Source organism: Aotus nancymaae, unplaced genomic scaffold (genome assembly GCF_030222135.1).
Source record: "Aotus nancymaae isolate 86718 unplaced genomic scaffold, 86718_ANA_hifiasm-v0.15.2.pri h1tg000020l, whole genome shotgun sequence".
NCBI classification, from domain to species: Eukaryota; Metazoa; Chordata; class Mammalia; order Primates; family Aotidae; genus Aotus; species Aotus nancymaae.
The window spans coordinates 55,952,820-55,971,516 of record NW_026988432.1 but is presented as its reverse complement, the minus strand read 5'-3'; the positions used below and the strand labels follow the sequence as shown (position 1 = coordinate 55,971,516).

At 43.2% G+C, this 18,697-nt stretch overlaps 1 protein-coding gene across 2 annotated transcripts in view; it reads right to left on the bottom strand.

Annotated features, from left to right (window-relative positions):
• Positions 1-2,847, bottom strand: part of USP14 (ubiquitin specific peptidase 14) — a 59,341-nt gene extending 56,494 nt beyond the window's left edge. The window contains exon 1 of one of the 2 annotated variants that reach the window (XM_012445005.3): positions 2,764-2,847. In XM_012445005.3, coding sequence (XP_012300428.1) covers positions 2,764-2,779 — 16 coding nt within the window. In that variant the 5' untranslated portion in view covers positions 2,780-2,847. The remainder of the gene's footprint in view (positions 1-2,763) is intronic. The other variant, XM_012445004.2, reaches the window with a different exon arrangement.
• Between the last annotated feature and the right edge of the window lie 15,850 nt (positions 2,848-18,697).

Genomic DNA, 18,697 nt, shown 5'->3' with positions numbered 1-18,697 from the left:
AGGAAGTGTTAACTTTTGAGTTATCACCACCAACTTTGAATCTTAGAGAAAAGATTAGGTGTTAGAGACTAGGAGAGAACAGAAGTATCCCCAGAAAAGAAGAAAAATATTCCACAGCATAAAGTAGCATGGTGTGTTCTAAGATGTAAGTAATTACCAAGTGAAGGGAAAGTAGCAGTAGATGAAATTGGAAGCTGGCTAAGGATCAAGTTATAAAAGATATGTCATCCTAAAACATACATAGAGAGGCTGAGTGCAGTGGCTCATGCCTGTAATCCCAGTACTTTGGGAGGCTGAGGTGGGTGGATCACTTGAAGTCAGGGGTTTGAGACCAACCTGGCCAACATGGTAAAACCCCGTCTCTACTAAATATACAAAAATTAGCTCAGCAGGGTGGCAGGCACCTGTAATTCCAGCTACTCAGGAGGCTGAGGCAAAAGAATTGCTTGAAACCAGGAGGTGGAGGTTGCAGTGAGCAAAGATCGCACCACTGCACTCCAGCCTGGGCAACAAGAGCGAAACTCCATCTCAAAAAAAAAAAATACATAAAGGCTTTATGTCATAGACAATGTGTAATTCCTGAAAGACTGTCATAAAGACCACTTTAGTCTGGTTTGAATTTTATTAGATTACTCTTGCAACAGCAGAGAAAACGGGCTTGAAGAGGGCACACTGCAATCACTGAAATAAACTAAAAGCATATTACAATAGTACAAGCTAAAGATGATACAGGATCAAACCAAAACAGTACTAGAAGGGGAGAACCTACCTGAAATTTATTTAGCTATCACTATGAGCAAGTTAAAACTTTTTGCTTATGCTTAAAAGAGGAATTCTACCAGTATCACAGAATCATGTTGAAGATTAAAACAAAGCAGTCTGTACAAAACTTTAACTCTGTATGAGGCACAGTAGATGTGTGTTTATTTTTAGAGACAGGGGTCTTGCTCTGTCACCCAGGCTGGAGTGCAGTGGCACCATCACAGATCACTGCATCCTCTAACTCCTAGGCTCAAGTGATCCTCCCAACTCAGCTTCCTGAGTAGTTGGGATTAAAGGCATACACCATGGCCCCTGGCTTTAATTTTTAATAGCACTTACCCCTAGCCATTTAATAATCTAGATACTTAATTTTCTTTTTTCTTCCTTTTTTTTTTTTTTTTTTTTTTTTTTTTTTGCGAAGTGCAATGGCACAATCTCGGCTCACTGCAACCTCCGCCTCCTTGGTTCAAGCAATTCTCCTGCCTCAGTCTCCCTAGTAGCTGGGATTACAGGTGTCCACCACATCGCCTGCTAATTTTTATATTTTTAATAAAGATAGAGTTTCACCATGTTGGCCAGGCTGGTCTCGAACTCCTGATCTCAAGTGATCCACGCAACTCAGCCTCCCAAAGTGCTGGGATTACATGCATGAGTCACCGCGCCGGGCCCAGATACTTAATTTTCTACTAAATCTTATGAAATAATACTTTAAATGTTCTCTTCATTTTAATATAGAGCTTTTTGCTGACCCTCAAAATACAGATTCTCAATATGGAGAGGCCAAAGGAAAGGACCTTAGAAATCTACTTGCGTTCCCTCATTTGGGGGGTGATGAGGAAAAGATCTGATTAAATATTTAAGAAAAAGCTCAAATTTTAAAAAAGAAACTTTGCTCAGCGCTGGCATTTTTTGAGGAAACAGAGGGGTTTTGTTGTATGTGTGTGAACCTACTGGTGTGTTAAAGTATTAGAACATTTCAAGAGCCATTCTACTGTTATGACTTGAGAAAGGTGTTGGACAATCATTAAGAATTCGATTCAAGATTCTAGACCGTCAAGATTCACCTTGAGATCAAACATTACTCTTGATTCGTATCATGCTTTGAAAATACTGAATCTTCAATAAAGAAACTGACAGACGGATGGTCAATTAATCACACATCTATAGCCAATTGGAGCCACCACACGTATTTTAGGTGCCATTTTGAATAAGACTATGAAGCAGCAAGTTCCATTCTCTAAGTAAAAGTGATCCCTGGCCAGTACCTTGGACTGTAAGCAAGCAAACAACACAACCCCTTGTCAAACGCCAATCAAGAAATGACACCCTGGGGATATGTGTATTCACCTACTTCTGAAAGCTCACACCATGTTTCAGATACAGAAATCCAATACAACGTCTGATGAAATGAAAATGAAGCAAAAAGGTTTACAATCTGCCTCGGGACAAAACTAAAACTGGTACCAAAGGGGCGGTCGAACAAAGGCAAGGAGCAAGAGAAGGGTGAAGGGCGACGAAGGCTGGCGAACGCCTCTTGGCAACCCCAAGAAGGATGAAGCCTCACCTTCCATGCCGGGTCCCTCCATCCCTCCCCTTCTTTCCCGCTCCCTTCCACGACAACCACTGAGAAGTCCAAAGGAATCGTCCTGCACCTCCAGCCTGGTGCCCAGCGCCCGAGGACACACCCTCACTTTCACCGCATACCAGGGCAGCATCAGAAACTATTCTGCAGAGTCACGACTTTGAAAGGCTTCCCCATCTCCACTCCCCACAGCCACCGGTGGCTCAGGGGAACGGCGCTCCCCTGTCACGCAGGGCAAAGGGGGAGACGACCCAGCCAGGAGAGGGGACGGTGTCAGGGTCGTCTCCGCGCCGCCGGCCCCGCGCACCCCACCCTGGCCCCTCTCGGCCCGTCCCCGGCGCCCGCCCGTGCAGGCCAGGCCTACGCGGAGGCCTAGCGCCGGGCCGGTGTGCGGCCTGCGAGGCCAGGACAGGGCTCACCGGAGTAGAGCGGCATGGCGGGGCGCGGCAGGAGGCAGTGGCGCAGGAGGGCTAGGCCTGGCACAGGCGGCTAAGGGACTGGGACCAGAAGCAGCTGTGGCGGCGGCCGAGGCGGAGGCGCGGTGGTGGCGGCGGCTTCCGTGCGACGAGAGTCTCATTCAAACCGGCCACTGGCGATGACGCAGCAACACGCAGTACACCCGTACAGCTCCGGGGCGACTGCACAGAGGAGACGGGGTGTGAGGGCCGGGGCGGGGCCTGGAAGTGGCGAGAAGATGGAGGAGGGGGAAGGCGGCGATAAGGCAGAAGGAAACGAGGGAGGGGAGGGGCGCAGGGCCCTAGCCAACGCCGCAGGTGCGCGCCTGCGCACTGGCAGCCCGCCGCTTGCGCCCACTGGCCACGTGGTCTTGGCGCGGCCCAGCCCTGCGACAGATGAGGTGGGAATTTGGTATCCCACTTGCTGTCAGAGGCTGAGGCGGGAGAATCGCTTGAGCCTAGGAGGTCGAGGCTGCAGTGAGCTGTGATCGTGTCACTGCACTCCAGCCTGGGCGACAGAGCGAGACCCTGCCTCAAAATAAAATAAATAAAATTAGTGGTTGTAAAGTCAGGTGTTTTCAATACCAGCTGTTATTAGCTAGCTGTATGATGTCTGGGAACCTGTTTCCTTATTATTCACCCACACCTCATTTTATTGCATTTTTAGTAAATTGAAGGTTTGTGGCAACCCTGGGTTAGCAAGTCTGTCAGTTCTGTTTTTCTAACAGCATGTGCCCACTTCATGTCTCTGTGTCACATTTTGGTAGTTCTCGCAATATTTTGAACTTTTTTATTACTATTAGATCTGTTCCAGTTATCTGTGATTAGGGATCTTTGATGTTACTATTGTAATTGTTTTGGAGTGCCACTAACCACACCCATGTAAAACCGCGAACTCCAATGTTTTGTGTATTCTGACTGCTCTGGCAACAAGTCTTTTCCCACAGAGGTTCAAGGCTTGAGTTGAGGACACAACTGCAGATGTGGTGGAAATAGCAAGAGAACTAGAATGAGAAGGGGAGCCTGCAGATGTGACTGAATTGCTGCAATCTCATGACAAAGCTTTAACAGGCAAGGAGTCAGTTCTTATGGATAAGCAAAGAAAGTGGTTTTTTGAGATGGAAACTACTCCTGGTGAAGATGCTGTGAATACTGTTAAATGACAACAAAGGATTTAGAATATTCTATAAACTATGGAACTGTTGGTAAAGCAGCAGCAAGGTTTGACAGGATTAACTCTTATTTTGAAAGGAATTCAAATTTGAAAGTTCTTCTGTGAGTAAAATGCTAAACAGCACTGCATGTCACAGGGAAAACTTTCATAAAAAGAAGAGTCAATCGATGTGGCAGATTTCATTGTTGTCTTATTTTAAGAAATTGCCACAGCTATCCCAAACTTTACCATCCATCACTCTGATCAGTCAGCACCCATCAACATTAAGGCAAGACCCTCCACCAGCAAAAAGATGGCAAGTCACTGACAGCTCAAATGATCTTTAGCATTTTTTAGCAGTAAGGTTTGATTGTTTGTTTTGAGACAGGATCTCACTCTGTCACCCAGGCTGGAGCCCAGTGGCACAATTACGGCTCACTGCAGCCTCAGCTTCCAAGCTCAAGCTATCCTCTCACCTCAACCTCCTGAGTAGCTGAGACTACAGGTGTGCACCACCACACACAGCTAATTTTTTTTTTTTTTTGTACGTTTTGTAGAGATGGAATTTCGCCATGTTGCTCAGGCTGGTCTCGAACTCCTGGTCTCAAGCAATCTGCCCACCTAGGCCTCCCAAAGTACTGGGATTACAGGCATGAGCCACTGCACCCAGCCTTAACACTTAATAGACCACAGTATAGTAGAAATATAACTTTGATATGCACTGGGAAACCAAAAATTTTGTGTGACTCACTTTATTACAATATTGCTAATATTGTAGTGATCTGGAACTAAACTAGCAATATCTTTAAGTTGTGCATGTAAAATGGAGATAATGGTACAGTATCTACATCACAGGATTGTTATGGGGACTAAATAAGATTATGTATAGAAGATTCTTAGCACAGTGCATTGCTCATGGTATGCAATAAATGATACTTATTTTTTATTACATAGTAAAACTTCAAAGGGATTTTGCAGGCTGTTAGGATAGCAGGCTATGGATAGCTTTATTTTCTATTTTTTTAATGTTCACTAATATATTTCTATAAAATATATATTTAAAAATATATTGCATAGATTGGCTGGGTGCCGTGGCTTACGCATGTCATCCCAGCACTTTGAGAGGCCGAGGCAGGTGGATTGCTTGAGCTCAGGACTTCGAGACCAGGCTGGGCAATGAAGTGAGACCCCCCCATCTCTACAAAAAAAATTTAAAAATTAACCAGACATGGTGGTGCATGCGTGCAGACCCAGCTACTTGGGAAGCTGAGATGGGAGGATGGCTTGAACCTGGGAGACAGAGGTTTCAGTGAGCCAAGATTGTGCCACTGCACTCCAGCCTGGGTGACAGAGCAAGACTCTGTCTCAAAAAACAAAACAAAACAAAATAAAAATATATCATATAGATCATCTGTGGGAAAATCCTTGATGCCCTTTGTTGAAGTTGACGGTAAAGGAGGCCTAAAGATGGAAGAATTCAGAAGCGAATCATCATCCTCTCTACTACACTCACATTGCAACCTGTGCTTTTTTGTTGTTGTTTTTGTTTTGTTTTGTTTGTGTTTTTGAGACAGAGTCTTGCTCTGTCGCCCAGGCTGGAGTGTAGTGCTGGGATCTTGGCTCACTGCAACCTCCGCCTCCCAGATTCAAGTGATCCTCATGCCTCAGCCTCCTGAGTAGCAGGGATTAGAGGCGTGCACCACACACCTCGCTAATTCTTGTATTTTTAGTAGAGACGGGGTCTCGCCATGTTGACCAGGCTGTCCCAAACTTCTGGCCTCAACCAATCCTCCCACCTTGGCCTCCCAGAGTGCTGGGATTACAGGCATGAGCCACCATACCCCGCCAGCTTTTTCTTTAGTAGCTCTTATCACATTTCTATTTTTTTAAATGCATGTATTCCCCCAAGGACACTATAAACAGGAATTGTGTCTATCTGGTAGGCACTTAGCAATTACTTGATGCTGTGAGAACTAGATGTGAAAGCTACCTATTTGAAGTTTACTCATTCTGTACATGACCAAGGAATCTTGCAGACCAAGTTTTGGTCCCTTTGGTACAACTAGCTTCTTCCAGCCTGTCTGAAGATCTGCAGACCTAAATTTAAGACAAATGGGGGCAGAGTGAGGAGGTGAAACTGTGCTAGCAACTGAAAGGAAGTATAAAAAGAAATTTGCACAGCTGGCCTTCCTAGACGTCAGAGAGGGTTGTAGATGACAGCAACCTCATCACTGTGACACACATTGCTAAGCTCTGGCCTCCATGTGTTTAATGGATGGGATTTTCTTCTTAAGGCTGACTTCTTTAAATAATGAATGAATTGGTGTGATCTTAACCCTTGCATGTTTATACATAAATAAGTTCTATAAAAGATGGCCAAATATCAGAAATGTTTTCACTTGGTGAATTACCTACAATTGATTCCTTAGAATGCACCCTCCCTCTTCATCTGGCCATTAGAAATCCTGTCCAACTTTAAAGTCACCATTTAATGCTAACTTTTTGACATAAACTGAAAGCCTTCTCGTACAATCACCACTTCCTATCAAATGGTTTTATGTTTTATTATGGCTGTTTCCCATGACTGCTGTAATGAATTATCACAAACCTAGTGGCTTAAAGCAACATAAGTTTATTATCTTACAATTCTGGTGGTCAGAAGTCTGAGAATGGTCTTAAAGTTAAGGTGTTGTTAGGACTGCATTCCTCCTAGAGGTTCTGAGGGTGAATTTTTTTTTCTCAGGTGGAGTCTCATTCTGTCACCCAAACTGGAGTGCAATGGTGCCATCTCAGCTCACTGAAACCTGCACTTTTTGGGTTCAAGCTATTCTTGTGCCTCAGTCTCCCAAGTAGCTGAGATTACAGGCATACACCATCACGCCTGGCTAATTTTTGTATTTTTAGTAGGACGGGGTTTTGCCATGTTGGCCAGACTGGTCTTGAACTCCTGACCTCAGGTGATCCACCTGCCTCAGCCTCCCAAAGTGATAGGATTACAGGCATGAGCCACTGCGACCAGTCTCTGAGGGTGAATCTATTCCTTCCCCTTCCCAGATCCTAGATGCTGTCCACATTCATTGGTTCCTGGCTCTATTTCAGCCATAGCATCGATCCAACCCCTGCTTGAGTCGCCATAGAACCTTCTCTGACTGACCTCTTCCTTTTAGAAAGTCCCTTGTGATTACATTAGCCCCAACTGGATAATTCCAGATACTATTTTCATTTTAAGATCCTTAATCACATCAGACAATCCATTTTAGAAGGCAACAAACATATTCATAGATTGTGGAGATTAAGACATGGACATATCTATAGAAATATTATTCTGTCTACCAAGGACTGTCAATTAATAATAAAACAAAAACCAACAAATATCACTACACTTTCTTAGAGAATCTATAGTTTTAATATTCCTATGTTTCTCGCTTCTCTCACTACTAAATTATAAATTATAAGCCCTACCAGGTGTGGGGGCTCATGCCTGTAATCCCAGCTCTTTGGGAGGCCAAGGCAGGAGGATCACCTGAGGTCAGGAGTTCGAGACCAACATGGTGAAATTCCGGCTCTACTAAAAATACAAAAAATTACCAGGCATGGTGGCATGCACCTGTAATCCCAGCTACTTGGGAGGCAGGGGAGGGAGAATCACTTGAACCTGGGAGGCAGAGATTGCAGTGAACTGAGATCACACCATTGCACTCCAGCCTGGGTGACAGAGTGAGACTCTGTCTCAAATAACAATAATAATAATAATAATAATTTGGGATCCTACACGTGTACGCACGCACGCGCGCGCGCACACACACACACACATTCTAAAACCTAGAACAGTAGTTTGCCTAATACGGTTTTCAAGAAGTATTTCCTGGCCAAGTATGGTGGTTCATGTGTGTAATCCCGGTGCTTTGGGAGGCTGAGGCAGGAGAATGGCTTAAAGCCGGGAGTTTGAGAACAGCCTAGGAAACAGAAACCTTGTGTCTACAGGAAAAAATTAAAAAACAGTAGCTAGGCATGGTTGCTCACGCCTGTAGTCCTAACTATTTGGGAGGCTGATGAAGGAGGATCACTTGAGCCCAGGAGTTCAAGGCTACAGTGAGCCATGATTGCACCACTGCACTCCAGCCTGGGCAACAGAGTGAGACCCGGTCTCCTAAAATATTTTAAGTATTTCTTTTTGTTTGTTTGTGTTTGTTTTTGAGATGGAGTTTCTCTCTTGTTGCCCAGGCTGGAGTGCAATGGCACAATCTCAGCTCACCGCAAACTCCACCTCCCAGGTTCAAGTGATTCTCCTGCCTCAGCTTCCTGAGTAGCTGGGATTACAGGCATGTGCAACCACACCCAGCTAATTTTTACATTTAGTAGAGACAGAGTTTCTCCATGTTGGTCGGGCTGGTCTCGAACTCCCAACCTCAGGTGATCCACCTACCTCAGCCTCCCAAAGTGCTGGGATTACAGGTGTGAGCCACCATGCCTGGCCAAGATTCAGCTGCTTATTGAAGATAGAAAGTTATGCAGGAGCCATGGGAGAGCAAGTGCTTGCATCATGAGGTTGTTTATAGACCAACATTCCATCTCTAAAGCTCCTCTGCTACCCGCTAGAGCAGTGCTTCTTGAAGGTGAATATGAACATGCATCACCTGGGATCTTGTTAAAATGCAGATTCTGATTTCCTAGGTCTTGAGTGGAGTCTAAGATACTAACAAGCTCTCAGGAAACAATCGTACTCAGTCTGAAAATTACCCTTTTAGGCAGTAAGCTGTGAAGGGGCTTGTCTTTTACTTGAAGATGGATTGTAGGCACATGCAAGTTTCAGCCCCTAGGAGGAAGAAACAGAAGACAAAAAGAGTACAAGGCAGCAATTTCCTTTTAAGCAAGAGGAATGGGAGGGATGTGCCCAAATCACTCCCATTCACATTTCACTAGTGAAAACATTATGTGACCATGCCTAGCTGCATGCAAGTCTGGGAAATATAGTCTCTAACCTGTCACAGGTATACAGGTCCTAACCCTATTACAATGTAAGAAGGAGAGAATGGACTTTTACGGAAAACCAGGAGTCTCTGCCATGCAAATGGTGGCTTCTTTTGTCAATAATCTTCAAGCTTAGAAAGTTTTCCTAAAACAAGTGATAAAACTCCTAGTGGTTTAGTTTCTCAACTATAAAATGAAAATAATGATATTTTCCCTGGACCCTCCTAGAGTTGTAAGTTATAAATAGCTAGTTGAAAGCATATATGTCAGGAATAATTATCAGATAGAGCTAACCCACAACAGAACAAATAGCAGATGCACTCATGTGTTTATATATCTACATATGAGTAGGCTAAGTTCGAGTTCAATTCCCAAAGTTTTCATTATTAAAGCCAAAACAGAAATATATGATTTGCAATCCTCACTCTCAAACATTTCTTTTAGAAACAAAAATCTCTACACCTGGACATGAATAAACTCTTCTGGTCTTATCATTAATATTTCTTTACCTGTGTTACCTCAAATTCAATGATGCTTGGCCAGGCACAGTGGCTCACATCTGTAATCCCAGCATTTTGGGAGTTCAAGGTAGAAGGATCACTTGAGGCCAGGGGTTCAAGACCTGCCTGGGCAACATAGCGAGACCCTGTCTCTACTAAAAAAAAAAAAAAAAAAAAAGGGCCGGGCGCAGTGGCTCGCGCAGTGGCTCACGCCTGTAATCCCAGCACTTTGGGAGGCTGAGGTAGGTGGATCACCTGAGGTTGGGAGTTCAAGACCAGCCCAACCAACATGGTGAAACCCCGTCTCTACTAAAAATACAAAAAATTAGCTGGGCATGTTGGCGCGTGCCTGTAATCACAGCTACTCGGGAGGCTGAGGCAGGAGAATTGCCTGAACCCAGGAGGCAGAGGTTGCGGTGAGCTGAGATCGCACCATTGCATTCCAGCCTGGGTAACAAGAGCGAAAACTCCGTCTAAAAAAAAAAAAAAAAATAGCCAAGTGTTGTGGTGCACGGTTGTAGTCCCAGCTACTCTGGAGGCTATAGTGGGAGGATCACTTGAGCTAGGAGGTTGAGGCTACAGATAGCTCTGACTATACCACTGCATTCCAGCCTGGGCAACAGAGCAAGACCCTGTCTCAGAAAAAAAAAACAAAAACAAAAAAAACGATGCTTGAAGATACTGTGCTTTCTTACCTTCCATTGTTTTCCCCACTCTGCTACCTTGGAATGTTCTTCCCAATTCCTCTCTACTTATTTCTCACCTCCATGATACAAACCATGAAGTTCTCTCTGCTTATTTAAGCAATTGCTTTTTGCATCACTCAACATTTTATTACTATCTTTAAATATATACTGTCTTTTAACATTTAATATTTACTATCTTTGGCATTAAACCTTAAATATTTACTGTCCTTTTATGTGTATAGAGCAGTTATGTTATCTTTTTTTTTTTTAATTTGAGACAGGGTCTCCTTCTGTCACCCAGGCTGGAGTGCAGTGGTGCATTCTCAGGTCACTGAAACCTCTGCCTCCCACGTTCAAGCGATTTTCCCACCTCAGCCTCCTGAGTAGCTGGGATTGCAGGCACCCACCACCATTTTTTGTATTTTTAGTAGAGGCAGGGTTTTGCCGTGTTGCCCAGGCTGGTCTCAAACTTCTGTTCTCAAGTGATCTGCTCACCTCAGCCTCCCACAGTGCTGGGATTACAGGCATGAGCCACCGCACCGGCAGTTACATTATCTTTCCATCTAGACTATGAATACTTCTTTGCAGCTCCTTCAATAATATTTGAGGAGTATTTCAGTTAGAGAATACAAGGTCAAATCATACTCTGAAGCACTTTAATAATTATCATTAGATTGCTCTGCATATTATCTGCTTCGTGCCTGGGCAGTGCCTGCAACATGCTGTTCATCTCTGTGTCTCCTAGGCCTGGCACAGACCCAGCATGGAGTAGACATTCTATATATTTGGTGAATGAATGGGTTGAGGGTATTGGTAATATGAATTCAGAGAAGAAAGAAATTGAAGAGGGCAGGAAGCAGTTGGGGGCAGCAGGAGGGTTCTAGAGAAATATAGAAACAGCAAAACCTGGCTAGGCACAGTGGTTCAAGCCTATAATCTCAGCACTTTGGGAGGCCAAGGCAGGTGAATTGCTTGAGCTCAGGAGTTGGAGATCAGCCTGGGCAACACGACGAAACCCTGTCTCTACAAAAATACAAAAAATTAGCTGAGTGTGGTGGTGGGCACCTGTAGTCCCAGCTACTCAGGAGGCGGAGATGGGAGAATTGCTTGAGCCCACGAGGCGGAGGTTGCAGTGAGCCAAGATCATGCCACTACACTCCAGACTGGGTGACAGAGCAAGACTCTGTCTCCAGGAAAAAAAAAAAAAGAGACAGAAAGAGAAAGAGAAGGAGAGGAAGAAGAAAAGAAGAAGGAGGAGGAGGAGGAAGAAAGTGGCTCACACCTATAATTTTAGCACCTAGCACTTTGGGAGGTTGAGGTGGAAGCCTCAGTTGAGTCCAGGAGCAGGAGACAAGCCTGGCCAATATAGCCAAACCCTGTCTTTACAAAAAACACAAAAATTAGCTCAGCTTGGTGGTGCACGCCTGTAGTCACGGCTACTCTGGAGGCTGAAGTAGGAGGATTGATGAAGCCCAGGAGGTTGAAGCTGCAGTGAGCCGTGATTGTACCACTCCACTCCAGCCTGGGTGACAGAAAAAGACACTGTCTCAAAAAAAAGAGCAAAATCTCAAAGCAATGAAATTCATTAATTGAACAATTATTTATTGACTGTCTCCTTATGGACCTTGCATTCCAGGAGTTCACAGTCTATTAGAAAATGTAGGAAAAAATTGCCTAGCATGGTGGCTCACACCTGTAATCCCAGCACTTTTAGATGCTGAGGGTGGGAGGATCACTGGAGCCCAGGAAATCGAGACCAGCCTGGGCAACATGGTGAAAACCCATCTCTACAAAAAATACAAAAATTAACTGGGCATAGTGGTGCATGCCTATGATCCCAGCTGAGCTGGGGTGGGAGAATTGCTTGAGCCTGGGAGGCAGAGGTTACAGTGAGCCAAGATCATGCCACTGCCCTTCAGCCTGGGTGACAGAGGGAGACCCTCTCTCAAAAAAAAATGTAGAAAAGTGGAAAAAATTATTAAGATATATAATAAGTATGCATGTGGATGGTAGGAGGTAGACTAGAGCAGAATGGAGGACATCTGTGTGGGGCTGTGGTAATAGATAAGGTGGCTAGCAATATGGGGTGAGATTACAGATGGCCTGAGTGCCAGGATTAAAAGTCTAGTCTCAAATAGGTGGGGTTTTCTGTCTTCTTAAAGTCACGATTCATCACAAAGAAGAAAAATAATATTGAAATTTTGCATAGGCCAGGCGCGGTGGCTCATGCTTGTAATCCTAGCACTTTGGGAGGCCAAGGTGGGTAAATCACTTGAGGTCAAGAGTTTGAGACAAACCTGGCCAACAGGGTGAAACACTGTTTCTACTAAAAATACAAAAATTAGCCGGCGTCGTGGCACACCTGTGGTCCCAGCTATTCAGGAAGCTGAGGCAGAAGAATCGCTTGAACCCAGGAGGCAGAGGTTGCAGTGAGCTGAGATTGTGCCATTGCACTCCAGCCTGGGCAGCAGAGCAAGATTCTGTCAAAAGAAAGAAAGAGAGAGAGAAAGAGAGAGAGAGAGGAAAGAAAGAAAGAAAGAAGAAAGAAAGAAGAAAGAAAAAGAAGAAAGAAAGAAGAAAGAAAGAAAGAAAGAGAAAGAAAAGAAATGTCTGTCTGCTAGATTGTTGCAGATGATCTCTCATTCCAAAGCAAAGCCCTAACCTGGGTCAAAAAGCCTTACATAGGGCTCCCCATGAGTTAAGGCAGAAAGGCCCCTCTAATGTTACCTACTTCAAAAAAAATTAGTAAAGTAATACCCATACAACGTTTAAAATTCAAACAGTAACAGGAAAACATTTGAAGAAAAACAAAATCCTCCTATCTCATCCCACCTACAATCTCACTTCTCACAGGCAACTGACTCTTTCCAATTTTAGGTCTCCTAGTGGTCACCTCTGTAATTCTAGATAATTTGCTAATATGCAATATCTGTTGAACCTCACTGTAAACTATGAGGATATAGGTCAGTTTTGCTATATTTCCCCTCCCCTTCTGCCTACCTCCTCTCCATTTTATTTTATTTTATTTTTTGGTTAGAGACAGGGTCTCACTCTGTCACCCAGGCTGGAGTGCAGTTGCCAGAGCAGGGATCACTGCAGCCTAGAACTCCTGGGCTTAAGTGATCATCCTGCCTCAGCCTCCCAAGAAGCTGGGACCTCAGGCACGAGCCATCATGCCCAGTTAATTTTTTTATTTTCATTTTTTGTAGAGAAGGGGTCTTATTTTGTTGTCCAGGCTGGTCTTGAATTCCTGATTCAAATGATCTGCCTGCCTGAACTTTCCAAACTGCTAGTATATAAGGTGTGAGCTACTATGCCTGGCTCTCATTTTTTTTTTTTTTTTTTGAGATGGAGTCATTCCATCACCCAAGCTGGAGTGCAGTGTCATGATCTTGGCTCACTGCAACCTCCACCTCCCGAGTCCAAGCAATTCTCTCGTCTCAGTCCCCCGAGTAGCTGGGACCGCAGGAGCATGCCACCATGCCCAGCTAATTTTTGCACTTTTTTTAAGTAGAGACGGGGTTTCGCCTTGTTGGTCAGGCTGATCTCAAACTCCTGACCTCAGGTGACCCACCCGCCTCGGCCTCCCAAAGTGCTGGGATTAGGGCGGGAGCCACCGCGCCCCGAATTTTTTTGTTGTTGTTGTTTCTTTTTCCTTTTTCTTATTTATCTTTTTTTTTTTTTTTTTTACTGCTTCTGACTGAGGAGGCACATCAACCCAACCCAACTTTTAATAATTAGGTTTTAGTTAGTTATTTTATTGGTTACTTTTACTTTTTTCTTTTTCTTTTTCTTTTCTTTTTTTTTTTTTTTTTTTGAGGTAGGGTCTTACTTCACGCCCAGTGTGATCACAGCTTACTGCAGCCTTGACCTGGCCTCAGGTGATCCTTCCACATCAGCCTCCTGAGTAGCTGGGACTACAGGTGTGTGCCACTGCAGCCAGCTAATTTTTGCATTTTCAGTAGAGATTAGGTTTTGCAATGTTGCCCAGACTGGTCTCAAAATTTTGAACTCAAATGATCTGTCCTCTTCAGCCTCCAAAGTGTTGGGATTATAGGTGTGAGCCACTGCCTGGCTTTTTTTTTTTTTTTTTTTTTTTTTTTGAGACACGGTTTGCTCCACCACCCAGGCACAGTATGCGGCGGGGTGATCTTGGCTCACTGCACATTTTTTAACTATTCATTTCTTCTTGCATTGACCTTAGAGTGTTTCCTGACTGCTATTATGTAAGATAAGTAAATTAAAATTTTTAGCCTTCCCTTCCCTTTTTATCTTTCTAACTTCCAGTGTCTTTCAGCTATACCATTACTTTTATATTGTGAAAGATTTTCAACAACAGAAACTAAGAATATTATAGAATTAATAAGAAATTGACAAAAATTATGGAAGCCTCACAGGGCTGGGGAACAGGAGTGATTGCTGGCAGTGAGGCCTGCTGAAGACAATGCTGCTCAGAGGAACGAATTATTTCACCTTATTATTAATATTAGCTATGTTAACAGTACTTTCAGTCAGGGTAGGTAGATGAGGCACTGTCTTGCATAAGTACTAGATAGCCTCACTTATTCTGTATATGTCTACAGATATCTTTTTTTTAATCTTATTCTTGATGATCAGTTAACTTAGTTAAGATTAATAGACTGGCAGCAATGTTCCTGAGCACTTTGAAGATATTTCATTGTCTTCTGTCATCGACTATTGCTGATGAAACTCCTTTTGTTAAGTTGAATTTGTGGTTACCTTGTAGATAAGTCTCTCTCTCTAATAACTCTTTGAATTTCTCTTTGTTTTTGTTTGTTTGAGAGAGAATCTCACGCTGTAGTGCAGTGGCGTGATCTCAGCTCACTGCAACCTCCCCCAGGTTCAAGTGATTCTCCTGCCTCAGCCTCCTAAGTAGCTGGCACTATAGGTGCTACTCAGGTGCCACCATGCCCAGCTAATTTTTGTATTTCTAGTAGAGATGGGGTTTCACCATGTTGGCCAGGATGGTCTCGATCCCTTGACCTCGTTATTCACCCACCTCAGCCTCCCAAAGTGCTGGGATTACAGGTGTGCACCAGCGCGCCCGGCCAAGAACTTTCTCTTTGTTCTTAATATTATACAGTTTCTTTTTTTTTTTTCTGAGATAGAGTCTCACTCTGTCGCCAGGCGCCAGGCTGGAGTGCAGTGGCACAATCTCGGCTCACTGCAACCTCCGCCTCCCAGGTTCAAGCAATTCTCCTGCCTCAGCCTCCCGAGTAGCTGGGACTACAGGTGCACACCACCACGCCCAACTAATTTTTGTATTTTCAGGGTTTTACCATGTTGGCCAGGATGGTCTCGATCTCTTGACCTCATGATCCACACACCTCAACCTCCCAAAGTGCTGGGATTACAGGCTTGAGCCACCACGCCCGGCCATATTACGCAGTTTCATGTGGTGTGTTGAACTGTGTATTTAATTTATCCATCCCACTACTAGGAGTTAACTTTTGAGCTGATGCTTAGGTTTTTGGATGCTGCTTATTCTGTTTTGGAATTACCATTGTTTATTTCTTATAAAAATTTCTTTTATTATTTATTTATTTAGTAGAGATAGGGTTCTATCATGTTGTCCAGACTGGTCTGGAACTCCTGAACTCAAGCAATCCTCCTGCTTCAGCCTCCCAAAGTGCTGGGATTATAGGCATGTGCCACCATACCCAGCCAAAAATTTCTTTTATAATTCACATTTTTTTAAATTAACAAAAATTTTTTTATTCTTGCTGTCATCTTACAATTGGATTTTTATTGAAACTTCTCTTTTCTTTTCTTTTTTTTTTATTTTTACTTATTTATTTATTTATTTTTTATTGCATTTTAGGTTTTGGGGTACATGTGAAAAACATGCAAGGTTGTTGCATAGGTGCATACGTGGCAGTGTGATTTGCTGCCTCCCTCCCTTTCACCTATATCTGGCATTTCTCCCCATGCTATCCCTGCCCAACTCCCCACCCCCCCCGTTGTTCCCCCCTCCCCCCCAAAAGACCCCCGTGTATAGTGCTCCTCTCCCTGTGTCCATGTGTTCTCCTTGTTCAACACCCGCCTATGAGTGAGAACATGTGGTGTTTGATTTTGTGTTCTTGCGTCAGTTTGCTGAGAATGATGGTTTCCAGGTTCATCCATGTCCCTACAAAGGACGTGAACTCCTCGTTTTTAATGGCTGCATAATATTCCATGGTGTATATGTGCCACATTTTTCCTGTCCAGTCTATCATTGATGGGCATTTGGGTTGGTTCCAGGTCTTTGCTATTGTAAACTGTGCTGCAATGAACATTCGTGTGCATGTGTCCTTATAGTAGAACAATTTATAATCCTTTGGATATATGCCCAGTAATGGGATTGCTGGGTCAAATGGAATTTCTATTTCTAGGTCCTTGAGGAATCGCCACACTGTTTTCCACAGTGGTTGAACTAATTTACACTCCCACCAACAGTGTAAAAGTCTTTTTTTTTTTTTTTTGAGATGGAGTCTCACTCTGTCACCAGGCTGGAGTGCAGTGGCGCAATCTTGGCTCACTGCAACCTCTACCTCCCAGGTTCAAGGAATTATCTGCCTCATCCTCTTGAGTAGCTGGGACTGCAGGCATGCACCACTATGCCCTGCTAAATTTTTGTAGTTCTAGTGGAGATGGGGTTTCACTGTATTAGCCAGGATGGTTGATCTCCTGACCTCGTGATCTACCTGCCTTGGCCTCCCAAAGTGCTGGGATTACCGGTGTGAGCCACCACCTCCAGCCTTTTTTTTTGAAACAAGGTCTCACTGTGTCACCCACACTGAAGTGCAGTGGTACAATTCTCTGCTCACTGCAGCCTCAACCTCCCAGACTCAGATGACCCTCCCACCTCAGCCTCCCAAGTAGTTGGGACTACAGGTACGCACTACCATGCCCAGCTTTTTGCATTTTTTGTAGAGACAGGGTTTCACCATATTGCCCAGGCCAGTCTTGAACTCCTGGGCTCAAGCAATCTGCCCATCTTGGCCTCCTAAAGTGCTGGGATTATAGGTGTGAGCCACCACGCCTGGCCTGTTGAAGGCTCTATATCCTTCATTTGTCTTACTTGGTCTCTCATATTCTTTATCTCTGTGGTAAATTATGTTTGAATTCTCAGTACTCTCTTTCAAATTGTTAATTCTGTCTCTGTCCAGTCAACCAGTTTTCTCAGGTATTGTTTTATATTTTAATAATTATATTGTTTTATATTTTAATAATTATATTTTATAATTCCAAGGTCACTTATTGGTTCTTTTTTATAATTTTTCTGTCTTGACTTCTGTAATATTTTTGTTTTCTTTTCATAATTTATTGGCCTTTTTGAAGAGAATATGATCCCTTCAAATTAATTTTTTGTCATTACTATTTTTTAACTTATTTTGAAGTAATTTCAAAGTTACAGTAAATTTGTAAGAGTGATAAAAGGAACTCTTCTTTACCCTTCACTCAGATTCACCAGTTGTTAACATTTCACCACAGTTGCTTTCTCTCTCTCTCTACATATGTATATGTATATATATATATATACACTCATGATTTTTTTCCTAATCATTTGAGAGTAAGTTGCAGATATGATATATCTTTAGCTGTAAATAAGTCAGTGTTATTCCTTAAGAACAAAACCATAGGCAACTACCAAAATTAGGATATTCACCATTAATACAATAATACTATTACCTAATCTATAGACTTTACTCAAAGGATATTTTTGCAAAATATCCTTTATAGCATTTTTTTCCAGTCCAGGATCCAGTCCAAAATCATGCCTTGAATTTAGAGTTACGCTTTTTAATCTTTGTAGATTTCAAACAATAATTTCAGCCTAATTTTCATCTTTTAAAGACTTTTACATAAAAGAAAATTCACCTAGAATAAAATCATTATGCCCATTGCATAGTGGATAGTACAATGAACCTCTATATTCCCATATCCAGATTTAACAAAATTCAAGTTTTGCCTATTTGTCTCATCTATTCTTTCCCTCTTTTTCTTTGCTTATGAATCTCAATTAACTGTCCCTAAAAGTATATGAATTATTTTCTTAGATAGCTATAATATCATGATCATACCTAACAAAATTAACAATATTTTCTTGGTATTATTTATTTTGTAGACCATAGTCAAATTCCCCAATTGTTTTTAAAATGGTGGGTTTTTGCTGGTTTTCTTGTTTGTTTTTATTTGTTGGTTATAGTTGATTTGTCAGAATTGGGATCCAAATGAGATCCATAGATTACATTTGTTATGCCTCTTAAGTTTCTTTTGAAATAAAGCTGCTGTTGCTTTTTTTTTTTTTTTTTTTGGACAGAGTCGTGCTCTGTTACCCAAGCTGGAGTGCAGTGGTGTGATCTTGGCTCACTGCAACCTCCGCCTCCCAAATTCAAGCGAGTCTCCTGCCTCATCCTCCTGAGTTGGGATTACAGGTGCGCACCACCACACCCGGCTACTTTTTTTTTTTTTTCATAGATATAGGGTTTTGCCATGTTAGCCAGGCTGGTCTCGAACTCCTGGCCTCAAGTGATCTGCTGACCTCGGCCTCCCAAAGTGCTGGGATTACAGGCATTGCGCCCAGC